Source organism: Andrographis paniculata, unplaced genomic scaffold (genome assembly GCF_009805555.1).
Source record: "Andrographis paniculata isolate CXL003 unplaced genomic scaffold, ASM980555v1 Contig74END, whole genome shotgun sequence".
Lineage (NCBI taxonomy): Eukaryota > Viridiplantae > Streptophyta > Magnoliopsida > Lamiales > Acanthaceae > Andrographis > Andrographis paniculata.
In genome coordinates, this window is record NW_026137611.1 from 1,378,708 (window position 1) to 1,392,540 (window position 13,833).

The 13,833-nt window shown below is 26.6% G+C and overlaps 1 protein-coding gene across 2 annotated transcripts; it reads right to left on the reverse strand.

Moving 5' to 3' along the window:
* Positions 1–8,537: 8,537 nt before the first annotated feature.
* LOC127266014 (WRKY transcription factor 71-like) lies at positions 8,538–10,973 on the reverse strand. 2 transcript variants are annotated; one of them, XM_051296084.1, is made up of 3 exons: positions 10,230–10,973; positions 9,790–9,936; positions 8,538–9,187 (listed from the first exon to the last, which is right to left on the reverse strand). In XM_051296084.1, exons 1-3 carry the CDS (start codon positions 10,655–10,657, stop codon positions 8,821–8,823), a joined length of 942 nt encoding a protein of 313 aa, XP_051152041.1. In that variant the 5' UTR covers positions 10,658–10,973; the 3' UTR covers positions 8,538–8,820. The 2 variants fall into 2 exon arrangements, with proteins under 2 accessions (XP_051152041.1, XP_051152040.1); XM_051296083.1 differs by having other exon boundaries at positions 9,790–9,939.
* Positions 10,974–13,833: the final 2,860 nt, after the last annotated feature.

Below are 13,833 nucleotides of genomic sequence, written 5' to 3' on the forward strand. Positions count from 1 at the left end.
TGACGACAAAAATTGGTGTTGCACTGTAACAACGCCAATTTTGAAGTTTACTTCTTTTTCTTTTTTCAATTTTTATATATTAGTTTTTTTTTTTAATTTTTATAAAAATAATATTAATTATAAATATAAAAAAATGATTAAATAATATTTAAAAATAAAATATTTAAAAAATATTTTTTTTGAAATAAAATAAAAATAATACTATCTCCCTCCGGCTCTAAGGGTTTCATTTACTTTTTTGCATGTTGATATTTTGAATATTAATTATTATATCAAAATGTAATACAAATTAATAAATATTGCAAAAATACTTTTATTAGTGTCTTATAATATCAATAAAAAATTTTACAAAAAATTATATAAATATAAAAATATTTTTAATATTAAATATAATGATGTAAAAGGTAAATACGGATAAAAAAATATATATATATAACAAATGCATTTTTCAATTAAAATTACATGAATAAAATTCATGGCCCCAGATAAGCTAAATGAAATGCGTTGAGTGGAGGTTGCATTAAAGTCGATCTGCGAAGCTCGATGATGTGATTGATGTATGTCAAAGTTATAATAAATTAATATAAATTGTGGTCAACAATTTCAGGCTGGTTGTATATGTATGTACTTCATTCCCCATTCATTGTCTTCTCATTTATTTTTAGCAGAAAAATTTTATTTACTCAGTACGTCCATAACAAAGTATCTATTTTTTAATTTTAGTTCGTTTAATAACAAAGTATTTATTTATTTTTAATAATTGTACTGTCTACTTAACATTACAAATATCCTTACAACTTACAATCTATTACACAAATGCCATTACCTTTATATCACACATACTAATAAAATTATTTTAGTCATTTCTACTTTATTCCTACTATATCTCAATATAATACTAATATTTTTAAAATTACGTGCAAAAAACAAATGAATATTTAATTATGGAACGGAGAAAATTTTTTTTAAAAAAAATAACAAATTATGTAAAATTGATCGAAATAGAAAATATAAACAAAATATATATAAAACAAATAAATAATATTTTATTAAACTGTAATACAAATGAAAATTATAAAAATAATAATATAAAAATAAAATAAAAATACTTTTATTGATACAAAATGTAATTTTATTTTAAAAAATAAAAAAGGTTGAGAAATTTAAATTAACATATTAAAATAGAAAAGTAAAAAAAAAAAAATTGAGTCAGACGGAAAAAGAATATATTACTCTTTCGTCAAATCTATTATATTTATATTTTTTCTATATTTTATATTATATTACTAAAAAGAATTACACATTTTTATTTTATTTTAATTTTTTAACTTATATATTTTTTAATTTTAATTAAATAAATTAATTAATTTAATTTTAATTTATAACTAATTTATTATAAAATAATTATTTTTATTAATATATTATTGTAAATATTTTTTAATTTATTTATTTTAATTTTTCATGTCTACGATAATTCAGATATGATAGCCGAAAACGTTGGGAGTATATTTGTAGGGAGGGTAGTGTCAGTCAGTCACTCGGGCAGTCAGGTCAAATTAATTTAGGGTTGTGTTAATCTTGCAATCATTGGATGAATTGGCCTTAATTCGATACCTAGGCTAGATGTAGCTAGCCTCGCCCCCTTCGTTACAATTCAAAAGGATCATTTGTATTGACATTAAATTAAAAAATAATATTCTTTTCGTTTCAAAATAATAATTTTATCTTGCTATTTTTATTCGTCTTAAAACAATAGTTTAATTTTTTATTTTTGATAACTAACTGTTCATATTTTTATAGAAATTATTCTCACTTTTTTTCACAATAATTACATAAGATAAGGGTATTATGTCTTTTATAAATACTTTTACACCTATCATTAATATAATACTATTATTCTTTAATTTTCGTTTCAATCTCAAATGTTCTCATTGTTTTGGGACGGAATGAGTAATATTTATGATATTTTTAATTAGGAACATATTATGTGTTTACTTGTGAGGTTTTGATTTTGAATTTTGATCTTAAATGGTAAAATTTTGAATTAAAATAGTTGTTTGATGTTATATAAATATGTATTGATTTGATGTTTTGAAAGTAAAATTAGATTTTAGTTTAATAAAATAAATAAAAATCAGATGTTTGATTTAATGTTCTTGAAGAAAAAAAAAAGTTAGAAATAGTAAAATTATGGGTAAAGTCTTACAAGTAAACACATTAATATATTAATAAATAATCAATAATAAATTATAATATTTATTTTTATTTTTTTTATATGAGTAGTATTGTTGGTATTTTAAATATTTTTAGTATTATATCTCAATAAAATATATACAATATGTATTGATATTATTTTGTGAAGAATAAAATTTTATATAAAAAAATAAATAATTATTTATTTATATAATTAACTTAAAACTAATTTTATAAAAAAAATAAGGAGTTTCAAATATAGATAAAAATATTGATATATTAAAGAGAGATAGAATTAAAGGGCTTTTGAGTGGGACTTACGTGTTAAATGTTAAAAATTTAATTAAATTTATTTATATTTGTGAACTAAGTTATTAATAAATTTACTAAAAATATAAATAAACCCTCTTTTATGGAACAGACAAAGAAAAAATGAGTCTTTTGTTGCCGGACGAATAAAGTATTTTATCTATCAGTTGATGTATCTAAAATAATTTTGATATTTTTTTTCATTCATACTTTATATATAAATTAATTGTATATATAATAATATATTTTTAACAAATTATGTAAAAATTAAAGAGTAATTTGATATTAATATGTAATTATTTTTAGTATAGTAAAAATTTGATACTTTTAAATAAAATTTATAAAAATAATTAAAAAATAATATTTTTAATTGAGATAGAAGGAGTATAAGATATGTGACGTACTTAACGGTAAGTATTAAATCGATATTTCTTATGTTATGAGTTGTTTGAGTAGACTAATGTCAAATCTTGGTGTAGAGCATGAGACTGCACTAAAATGGCTATTAAGGTATGTGTATGGTTTGATGTTTTTTGTGTTAAAAGTTTAGAAAGTCTTATTAGGGTATTAAAAGGTTATATATGTATATTTGAGTTATAGACAAAATTCATATCCAAGCACTAAAATCAAAGATCGTTAGTTGGACTCACAGACGGAACTACACTGGGGTTTGAAAAGTCAATTTTTTATGATTTTTTTAATGTTAAAAATATTATTTTTTATGTATTCATATACAATTTTACCCTCCCTCCCTCCTCAAAATTATTTAAATTCATATATAATGTTATTATTTGTAATTTAAATTTATTAGTTAAATATTAAATAAATTATAATATTTTACCCTCCTAGATTTAAACGGTAGTTTCGTCATGGATTGTACTATCAATAATTTGTCAATTTATCTATTAAAAAAAAAAAGTCTTGAACAAAAAGTTCTAAACAAAGTATGCCATTAAATTCTTTTATGAAATAATTAAAGTATTGTTTCAATGCTAGTTTAATGATTAGATATATAGTTTGTCTCTTGTAACTATCCAAATAGTCACAGGCAAAATACTACGAATAAAGTTTAAGACTATACTTGAAAATCCTCATCTTTTACTATGTCTTCCTACTTATAATTCAAAACAACTTCATAGACTCTCGTCGGGTCTGGTTTGTAGGGTATTAGGTTCGGCCGGGTATTTACTCAATGCGCACTTTCGAGTAGCGGCCGCGGATTCCCACGTCATCCAAAAAAAAAAAAAAAAAACAAACTTCATTGACTACACTAAATTACTAATTACTTCATATTGCAAGGATTGATATATATATATATACACACACACTTACATAGTAAAAAATTTATTAAACCTATCGAAAAAAAACATACATGAATGGTTATAATATTTTCTAGCCAAGTATATAACAAACTCTATATATATTGCTCTATACATTCTACACTAGGTATGTTTGTTTTGGGGTTTGGATTTTGAGTTGGGATTTGAATAGTAAAAAATTTTGAATTTGAATAGTTGTATGATGTGATGTTTTGAATATAAAATTGATTTGAGTATAATATAAAAAATAAAAAATAGGTGTTTGATTTGATATGTTTGGAGGTTAAAAAAATTGGATGAACAGTGTATTTAAAATCCAATCTCCCAGACAAAAACACCCGAAATATAAATATTATTAAATGCAGTGGTGAATATTCCTATAATTTTCCGACATTTTCACATGGTTGATTAGACAAAGATAAGTAAGGATTATTGAGTCTTATGATGACTCTATCCCATAGTATAAAAATATTAAAACAAAAGTGAATAATTCATTATTTCTCATTTGACTATTTTGAAGAATATATATGTGTGTATATATATATATATATCCCTATTTAAGAGTGATAATAGAATAAATTCCACATGTTTCTTCTTTGTCCTAAATAAGTTCCTCCTATATTACTACTCACGTCGGCATAAATTAGAACATTTGGATCCAACACAAACATTAAGAAAAATGAATAATTTTTATTGAAAAAGTAATAAACGTGAAAAGATAGTTGAAGGTAATGTAATAAAGATAGTAACATTTGTAAACAAGTGTTGAATTGGGGATAATAATTAAATATTAATTTATTGACTTTGTCAAAATTAATAATAAAATAAATTTAAGGGACATACTAAAAAAATAAAAGTGAGAGTAAATTTGAGAGTTAAGAGTATATGCATTGGGTTAATGATTAGATTTAATTTGTGGATAGATGTTTGGGTAGAGCATATTTATTTATGATTTAAAACATATATCTAATTAAAATAAATTTAAAATATGTGTTTAGGTATTTTAAAAGTTATAATTTAATAAAATATAATAAATATAGATATTATTTTGTAGAAAATAAATTTAAATACTTTACAAATTAATAAAATGATATATAAAATTATACATTATTAACATAACTTACTTTATATAGAATCAGGAAGTTTAAATTTATATAAATATATTTATTTATTAAAAAATAAAAATGAAAAATTATAAGTAGAGTGTAGTTCATGAAATATTGGAAGAAAAAAGAAAGAATTGATAAAACTCATATAAAATATATTTTATAAAATAAAAATGACATTATATTTATATCATACAATACTAATAAGGTTACCTTAGTATTTTTGCCTTTATTTCTACTATATTCCAGTATAATATTAATATTTTTAAAACTCCGTATATAAAACAAATGAGCATATAAATTTGGGACGACGAAAGTATATTTTTATTGAAATCTGTAGAAACTGGATAGTGTAAATTTGTATTTGAAATCATAATTAATTGTAGTTGAATATTCGACTTATTTGACTCTCTTACGGGACTATGTTAGTATTATAAATATGTGGTGTCAGTGTATATTATTTTATATTAATACTAACGGGCAATTTTGTATAAACTTACTAATTATAAATTAAACAAATAATTATAATGTAAACTTTATAAATATTTGTTTATGAATATTTTATAAATTATTATTTAAATAATAGTTTGTAAAAGTTAATTATAGGTAAAATAATAAATATTCTTTTAAATTTAAATTATATACTTGTGTTCTTCCAAAAAAAAATTTATTGACCCTATTTTTAATTTGTATAATATTTATATATTATTTTTTTACAAAAGTGAATCATTTAATATAAAATATTAGGTTTAATTACTGATAAATATTTTCATAAACCTCAAGATAAAAAGACATGTCAAACTTAAAACAGTAAACAAACATACATGTAATGAGTTAGAATAAATAAAATAAAAAGAAAAAGCATATGTATATATCTTTAAAATTTGATAGTTTATAAAAGGTTGTATTGTGTGGTCATCAATTAAAGTTATAGAAATAAATTATAATTTATAATTTAATATATTTAACACGTATTACTATTTTTCAAAAACAACTATATCAAATGAGAAAAATATATACATCGACTATTGTCAAACTATCAAATAATTTCAAGTAAAAGCTCAAAATGAATATAGAAACTAAAGACATAGAAAATATATATATATATATATATATAAAGTAATAAATTATTGCAGTTTGAACTATATAAAATCCAAACCAAAATAATTGTCAAATTGAACTCATTGACATCAAAATAAAAAAATAATAAGTAACAAATGATGGCTCGTCACATATCTGTCAATTTTGAGCTAAAACTAGAACGGATGAATTTGAATAAAAAAACAGAACCGGAACTAAAACTAGTCGAATCAAAACTAATTTATATTTAATTTTAATTTAATATTTTGACATAGCGAAACCAACGTTTGAATAGTAACCAAAAGTTCAAACTATTTTAAACAAATCTTTCTAAATTCATCAACGTTTCAGACGCATGAATTCATTTATATATGTTTTAAATCTGTACGTAAACTCTTAAAATTATAAATATATTTGTAATATTATAATATAATTAAATTTCCCGCACGTAGCATTATTCAAACTATTTTGTTGTCTTCTCCTTTTCACTACAAAAAAATAATATATTTGTAACGGAATTTCATCCCTAAAGTTCACGTAGCTAACGTAATTCTATTATTAATTCCGTCTCTAATGTCATTAGTAACGGAAAAAGTAGATTTAGAGACAAAAAAATTTTGTCACAAAAATGATTTTTTTTTTTTTTTTTATAGTGTTTTCACCTATATAATTTTTTTAAAAAAAACATAACCAAAAAAAGCCTCTAATGGTGATACCATCTTTGATAATATTGTTGAGTCAATAATTTGGGTATGTTTGATAAGAAATGATGGTTAGTATTAGGACAACCTAAGTAGGTGCATAAAATAGGCATCGATCAACATGCATAAAACAGTACGATTTAGAGTTATTTAGCCTCTTTATATTAATCAATATTTAGCAAACCAATCCTTAATAGGTCTAATAATTATGGTGTGACATTACACAAATTAATCAAAGCATACACATCTATAATATAATCTACATAATTTGAAAATAAATAAGGAGAATAGGAGATATGTAGTGAATGGAAAACATTGAAAATATAGTCCATATCTAGGGGTGGGCAAAAAAATCAAATCGAACTGCCGAATCGCTGAACCGAACTGAATCGAATCGAATTTTCGGTTAACTGAGCAAATTCGGTTCGAATACAAATACTGCACATTTGATATTTGTTCGGTTTGGTTCGGTTTCGGTTTTGGTTTTTGATATTTTTTCGGTTCGGTTAACCGAACCGAATATATTTATATATTTATGTTATTATATTTTAAATTTTATATTAATAATTATATTCGATTCGATTTCGGTTCGGTTTTGGTTCGAATATTTGAAATATTTGCAAATATTTTGATTTAATTAGAATTTTAATTATTTTTAAATATGTTATTTTTTTAATTTCGATTCGGTTCAAATTATTTGCAAATATTGTAAATATTTTCGGTTTGAAGACGGTTCACGGTTTCGGGTATTTGTTCAATTCGGTTCGGATATCAAATACCTACATATTTGCAAATATCCGAACCGTGCACACCCCTATCCATAACTACATGAATCACCTAGTGTGACAAATTTTGGCGGTCTAGTTTGCATGCTATTGAGTTCGGTCGAGGTTTACTCAAAATGCACTCAAAGACAAGCGATTGTAAATTCTCACGTCAGTCGGTAAAAAGTAAAATTAAAAAGTAAAAAAATTGTAATAGATTGAGTATAGTAAGAATAAAAGATTTTCAATTGTATATACGTATATACATACAAGAAAAAAAGAAAAAGGTTGTGTTTGTTTTAGGGTTTCTAAAGATTCTTTTTAATATTCATGATATTTTTTGTGATTAAAAATATCAAATCAAATAATTATTTTTAATACTCTCTTCCTCCACTCTTATGTATTTATTTTCTCATTTTAATTTGTTCACCTTAATATATGGGTGTATTTGTTTATGAGTTTTAGTTTTTGAGTTTGGATTTTTGAATTTGAAAAAAAGTTGAATTTGAATAATTGTTTGCTTAGATATTGATGTGATGTTTTGAATGTAAAATAAATTTATAATATAATATAAAAAAATAATTATTTAATATGATATTTTTAGAGAAAAAAAATTAAATAGCAAAAATATGTGAAAAACTCACAAAAGAACACCACCAATAATATATTAAAATTATAAAATTTACATACACAAAAAGTAAACAATTAAGTTGGGATGGATGAAGAAAGTACTTTTAAAGTAAAATTACTTTTTATATTCAAAATATCAAATAATACTTATTATATTATATACTACTTACTCACGCCTGCTCTATGGTCTCTTTTACTTTTTTTGACGTATTGATCTTTGAATATTAATTATTATATAAAAAAATAGTATAAATTAAGAATAAATGGTAAAAATATTTTTAGTGTCTTATAATATTATTATAATGATATTTGTGCAAAATAAAATTACATAAATATAAGGATATTTTTAATGTTAGTACAATGACGCAAAAGGTAAATGAGACCCTTAGAACCGGACGGAGAGAGTATTAAACAATCATTAAAAATTCAACCTTTTACTATTTAAAATACGAATCTAAACCCGAAACAATCACACAAGATTTTTATAAATCTCTTTCTCTCTCTCTCTCTCTCTCTATATATATATGTGTGTGTGATTTGATCAAACCAGAATCGATCATATTTAGCGAAACCTCCTGACATGCATCAATACATAGACCTATTAGACGAAGATAGCTTAATAAACTAGGCATCATGCAAACACAAGTACATGATCACTTACATCAACCTTAAAGCATTTTTTAAAAAATAAAATAAGAGTGTGTTAAATTAGGTTTGGTCATGGGAGGTGGGGTTTCATATGGAGGAATGAAGTGACCATACCAGGCAACAATCCAAAGTAGCCATGACCATCATCATCTCCAATTACCTCCCCTGCAGTTGCAGACGTCTGCTGCCTGAAAGTACCACCGTAATTGGCTTCTGTGGCTGCCGGAAAAAAGAGGTCCTCCGGCACTGGCCGGAAAGGCGAGAATAAAGAGTACTGTCCCAACAATGCCGCCGCCGCCGCGCTTCCCCGGATTGTCGCCGGGCAGTGGTGAGTGTGCTGCCCTTCGTAAGTAGTAATCACCACCGTTGGATCTTGGTATGATCTCTCTATTCGTTTCTTCACGTTGCACTTTTGGCTCGTGCATCTGTAGTAGCTCCTGTGTATATATATATATATATATAAATGGAATTACGTTAGCAACGTGAACTTTGGGGACGGAAGTCCGTTACAAATATAATTTTTTTTGGTAGTGGATTAATAATGTTTATTTATAAATTGTTGCATAAACAATTCAAAGCAAAGAAAAAAGAGCAGAAAGAACAAACCCTAAATAATGTTATGAAGAAATATTTGATGGTTGAATTTGGAAATTATTAGGAAAAGGGTGTGATGTATTTGTAGAGAGTGAATTGAGGAATGAAAGCTAAAGGGTCCAATCTACGCAATGAAAAATTGTTATAAATTAAATGAAGCAATAATTTGAAGAGAAGATTTAGGCCAAATGCCAGAAGCAATAATTTGAAGAGAAGATTTAGGCCAAATGCCAGAAGCAATACAATAATATTCTTGTTGGTTTATTGTTAGATGCAAGAAGAAAAACAATTTAAAGTGGAATAAGGAGGGAAATATATTATTTCTTTTTTAGCTAGCTAGGTTTGAGATTGACTTTACATTTTCTTAGAGTTAGTTGCAAGAGAGCAGGTGAGTTAATTAAGAAGATGTAATTAAAAATTTAGAAAAAAAAAAAAAAAAAAAGACCTTGGAAAAGGGCTGTTTTTGACTGCTTTTTGTCCATATTTTCTCCATCTGTATCCATCTTCAAGATTATCTATCTCACTTTTGGTCATGAAGGCAAACCGTGGTTCTCTTTTCTTTTTCTCCTCCTTCTTTTTACCTTTGTTGCTGCTGCTGCTCAAATATTACAAATATTAATTATTCTTACTTAGTGTGTAATGATAAAAAAACAATTTATTGTATGATTTGATTTCTGCCATAACCAAAACTGGCATGGGATCTTGGAATCAAACTAGGGTTTGTACTTTTTCACACACCATACCCTCTTTTCAAGAATTAAAGAATAAATAAGCTTCTCTTGATTCAGGAAGGAAGTGAGAAAAATATATATCTATAAAAATTAATGTCAACTACAAATTTATATTTATATATATATATATGCAGAAAATTAATCAAAGACCTACTCTTTTTTAGATGGCTTATCATCTCCAGCTTCTTCAGGCAGCAGATCTTTTCTATCCATGGAAGAACCCTCTTCGATTTCACCCTCCGGTGAAGAAGCTAGCGACATGGAGGAATTGGTAGTTGTGTGGGCGTATTCAGACGGTGCGGCGGCGGCGGGGGCGGCGCTGCAACTTCCGGCAGCGGTTGTTGCCTCATTAATGGAAGCATAGTCATTTCCGGAAAAGGAGACGTCAAAGGCGGTGGAGAGCGCGTTGTAATCAACCGCCGGGTGCAGCCACTGGGAGAAGCTGCTGCTAATGTCGTCGGAGTGGCGGCTAGGGTTTTGTTGGTGGTGGTGGTGGTTGTACCCTGCAAAGTAGTTGTTGTACCCCCCATCGTCGCCGAATGCAAACCTTTGAGGATTACTGAACTTGTCGGAATCAGACATGGCGGTGATCGATCAGCAGGGCATGTAATGTAATGTATTGTATTGTATTGTATTGTAAGCAAGAATATGCTGCCTGCTTTAATTAGGTCAATAATAATAATAAATACTTTAAGATGCAGGAGGGATGATGGATGGAAAATTGGGGTTTCGGGGAGCAGACATGATTAATTGAGGAGTGTAGCTAATGGGCGGACAGACTGTATGTGTGCTGGAGATAGCTTATTAGGTTGTGCTTTTTTGACAAAATTTTATGTCCTCTCTCTCTCTCTCTCTCTCTCTCTCTCTCTCCATTTTTTTCTAGAGAGAGAAGAGGAAAATGAGGGTTTGGTTGATGGTGATGTTGAATTGATTTTGGGCTTTGTATAATACATGAAAATGGGGAATTATTGATTCTTGCCTAACCTAGTTTAATTGAAAAAAAAAAAATATATATTTGTGTATTGCATATTATGTGAATAAGAATTGTCCATGTAGTTAGCTTGTAAAAATATCTTTCAATAGTATATAATTATTTTAATAGTTTTACACCCATGTTGCGTGTCCCCTCGACCCTACACCCCAAAAATGGATAATTTAAATTATTTTTTTTAAAAAAAAAAAGAAAGAAAGAAAAACCCTTCTTCTTCTTCTTCTTCACTATCGTCATGTTTATGCGTTCTTGCCAACGTCTTCATCTTTCGTATTCCCTTTGTTAGGCAATTTTATTTAATTTATTCAATTTTTGACCTTAAATCACGAAATTATTTTATAATTTAGAAATTTTTTTAATTTGATCATGTGAAATCTTAGTTTAATTAATTTTAAGTTGACAGTACACATTCATCGCATTATGGGTTGTTGACTTCATTCGTTTGAACAAGTGATTGATTCAATCCTATCACAGGAGTCAAATTGTAGGTATGTTCTTGGTCCTCAAATTAATGATTATCGAAAAATTTCTGTGTCGTTCAATTAAAATAAGTAATTGATAAAAGTACTGTCAATTCCTATGATATAAGGAGGACATTATTATCTTTAATTATTTTATTCCACCTAGCTAGAGTTATAACGTGAATTTGGACTTAAATCTCCATCATCAATCCAAAACGTTGAATCAATCTCCAACATATGTTGTTTCATATGTAATAAAAGAAGCATATATATATATATATACCATATTAATTCTTTGCAATTTACCAATAACCAAGAATAAAGAAGATGGAAGAAGTGATCTAGCTAGCTAGGAAGGTTTGTTATCACGGAAGTGTCTGTTCGGATGCCTTGAATCCGATATTTTCGATGTTTGTTGTCACTTCGTTGAACTATATTCTTGGTATTGTAACGGATTGTGATTAGTAATCGAATAACAAATAGAAATGTAAAGAAGATATATATTTATGTGGTTAACCAACAATGTGTTGGCCACGTATACAGGCATCAGAAAAGAAGAACATATTTATTGAGGACCAATGATTACATATCACATATTTCATATATGCATGTCTATTTAAATAAAATAAAAGAATACATCAGACAAACTCAGTCCAACACGAACTCAAAGTCCATATATTGCATACTATTGGGCCGGGGGACACTTCTCTCCCTTGACCCCTCGACTAGCTGATCGGACAGTAAGATCTCCGTCAAAACTCAACAAAGTGGCAAATTAGATTTAAAATATATCAATACTTGTTGTCCGGTCAGCGAGTGAAATCCAGAGACAACGCCCCGGCTTTGGGGTCCAAAGGCGCAGCGTGACTCTCGACGGGGGTTCGGGGGCAACACTCCCAAACTAGACCGTGTGGGCTAGTTTCATAGTCTATCTTGATTGGTGGATTTTTTTTTTTTTTTGTCTAGTCAGCTATGTTTAATTTAAGTTATTATAAATATTCATTATGATATAATTATGATTGTGCTCGCATTATAAAATTTTAATAAAATTATTCTCTTTTTACTGTGAACGTAGTCAGCGCCGTGAATCACATAATTTTATTTGTTAATTTTTTTTATTTTTTATTATCTTTATTATATTTGTCACAACAATGTCATTCTCCAATCATCTCACCTTTTGAGCTCACTGATTTTTGTTATCCATCCTTTCAAATTGAGTTGCAAAAAAAAAAAAACACTGGAATCGGCATTCTATGGACAATAATAATAATAATAATAATAATAATAATGATAATTGACCAAAATAATTGAGTCAATGTAAATTCTCTATCTGCAAATTAATTGAATTTTGGGCTAAATTCTTGTATATCAAATAGCGAGATATCTCCTACTTGAGAGCTATGACCCGAGGTCGATTCTAAGTGAGTGTCTGTGAATGTGTGTGCAGTAAAAATAATAACATGGTTCATTAATACTTAACCACAAGATCAAAGCATGCCAATCACTTGGTTCATTAATCGCGAGTGACAAATATAACGGCTACTAAACACATAATAATATTCACGCAAATGAGATATTAAATCAATAGCTAGCTAGGTCTTTAGTTTGCCATCCATAATAAACCTATAGGCTAAAACTCATCACGATCGCAAAGTATTTTGCAAAGTGGAGATCTTATATGATCCCTGTTGTAGCTGAAACTCGACTTTTGGATAGCCAATTATGTGTGTTACACCCGTCAGAAGGCTAAAAATAGTAGATTTTTTTGTCTGACTCAAGAAAATCTCTGATCTAATCTCGCATAATATGGATATAAATATAAAAATAAACATGAATAAAATAAAATAAGAATAGAAAAACAAGTAAAAGTTGGAGGAATGCAACCAAAATGAAAGAACACCAAGAAATAGAATAACTTTGCAAGAAATTAAAATGATGAAGAAAAGTGTAATATAACATAAAAACTTAAAGAACAAAAAAAAAAAAAAAAAGGATGATAAAGATGTCATATATAAATAATTCAACTTTTGATGATGAAAAGTTAAATTTTTTATTTATTTCAAATAAATTATTGACACCTATAAGAGTATTTACGGTTTTCTACAAAAATAGGTTGAACGCTCCGTTAACTATAAAAAGAATAGGTATTCCGTACAAAAAAATTATGTCATAACGGTTAAATATGAATAAATTAAATATAAGAGTTTTATGCGAAATAATATGACACGGATATTTGTATTAAAATTTATCTTATTTTTATAGTGGATGATTTACTGATAATTATTTGAAAATTCTTGTTTATAAGA

What these genes read in the sequence shown, in the direction of transcription:
- LOC127266014 (XM_051296083.1), bottom strand. Translation starts at nt 10,657, where the DNA reads ATGTCTGATTCCGACAAGTTCAGTAATCCTCAAAGGTTTGCATTCGGC. An exon ending in GATAAGCCATCTAAAAAAGA is followed by an intron (nt 9,940 to 10,229) that starts GTAGGTCTTTGA and finishes ATATTTGAGCAG; the next exon opens with CAGCAGCAACAAAGGTAAAA. An exon ending in AAAAACAGCCCTTTTCCAAG is followed by an intron (nt 9,188 to 9,789) that starts GTCTTTTTTTTT and finishes ATATATACACAG; the next exon opens with GAGCTACTACAGATGCACGA.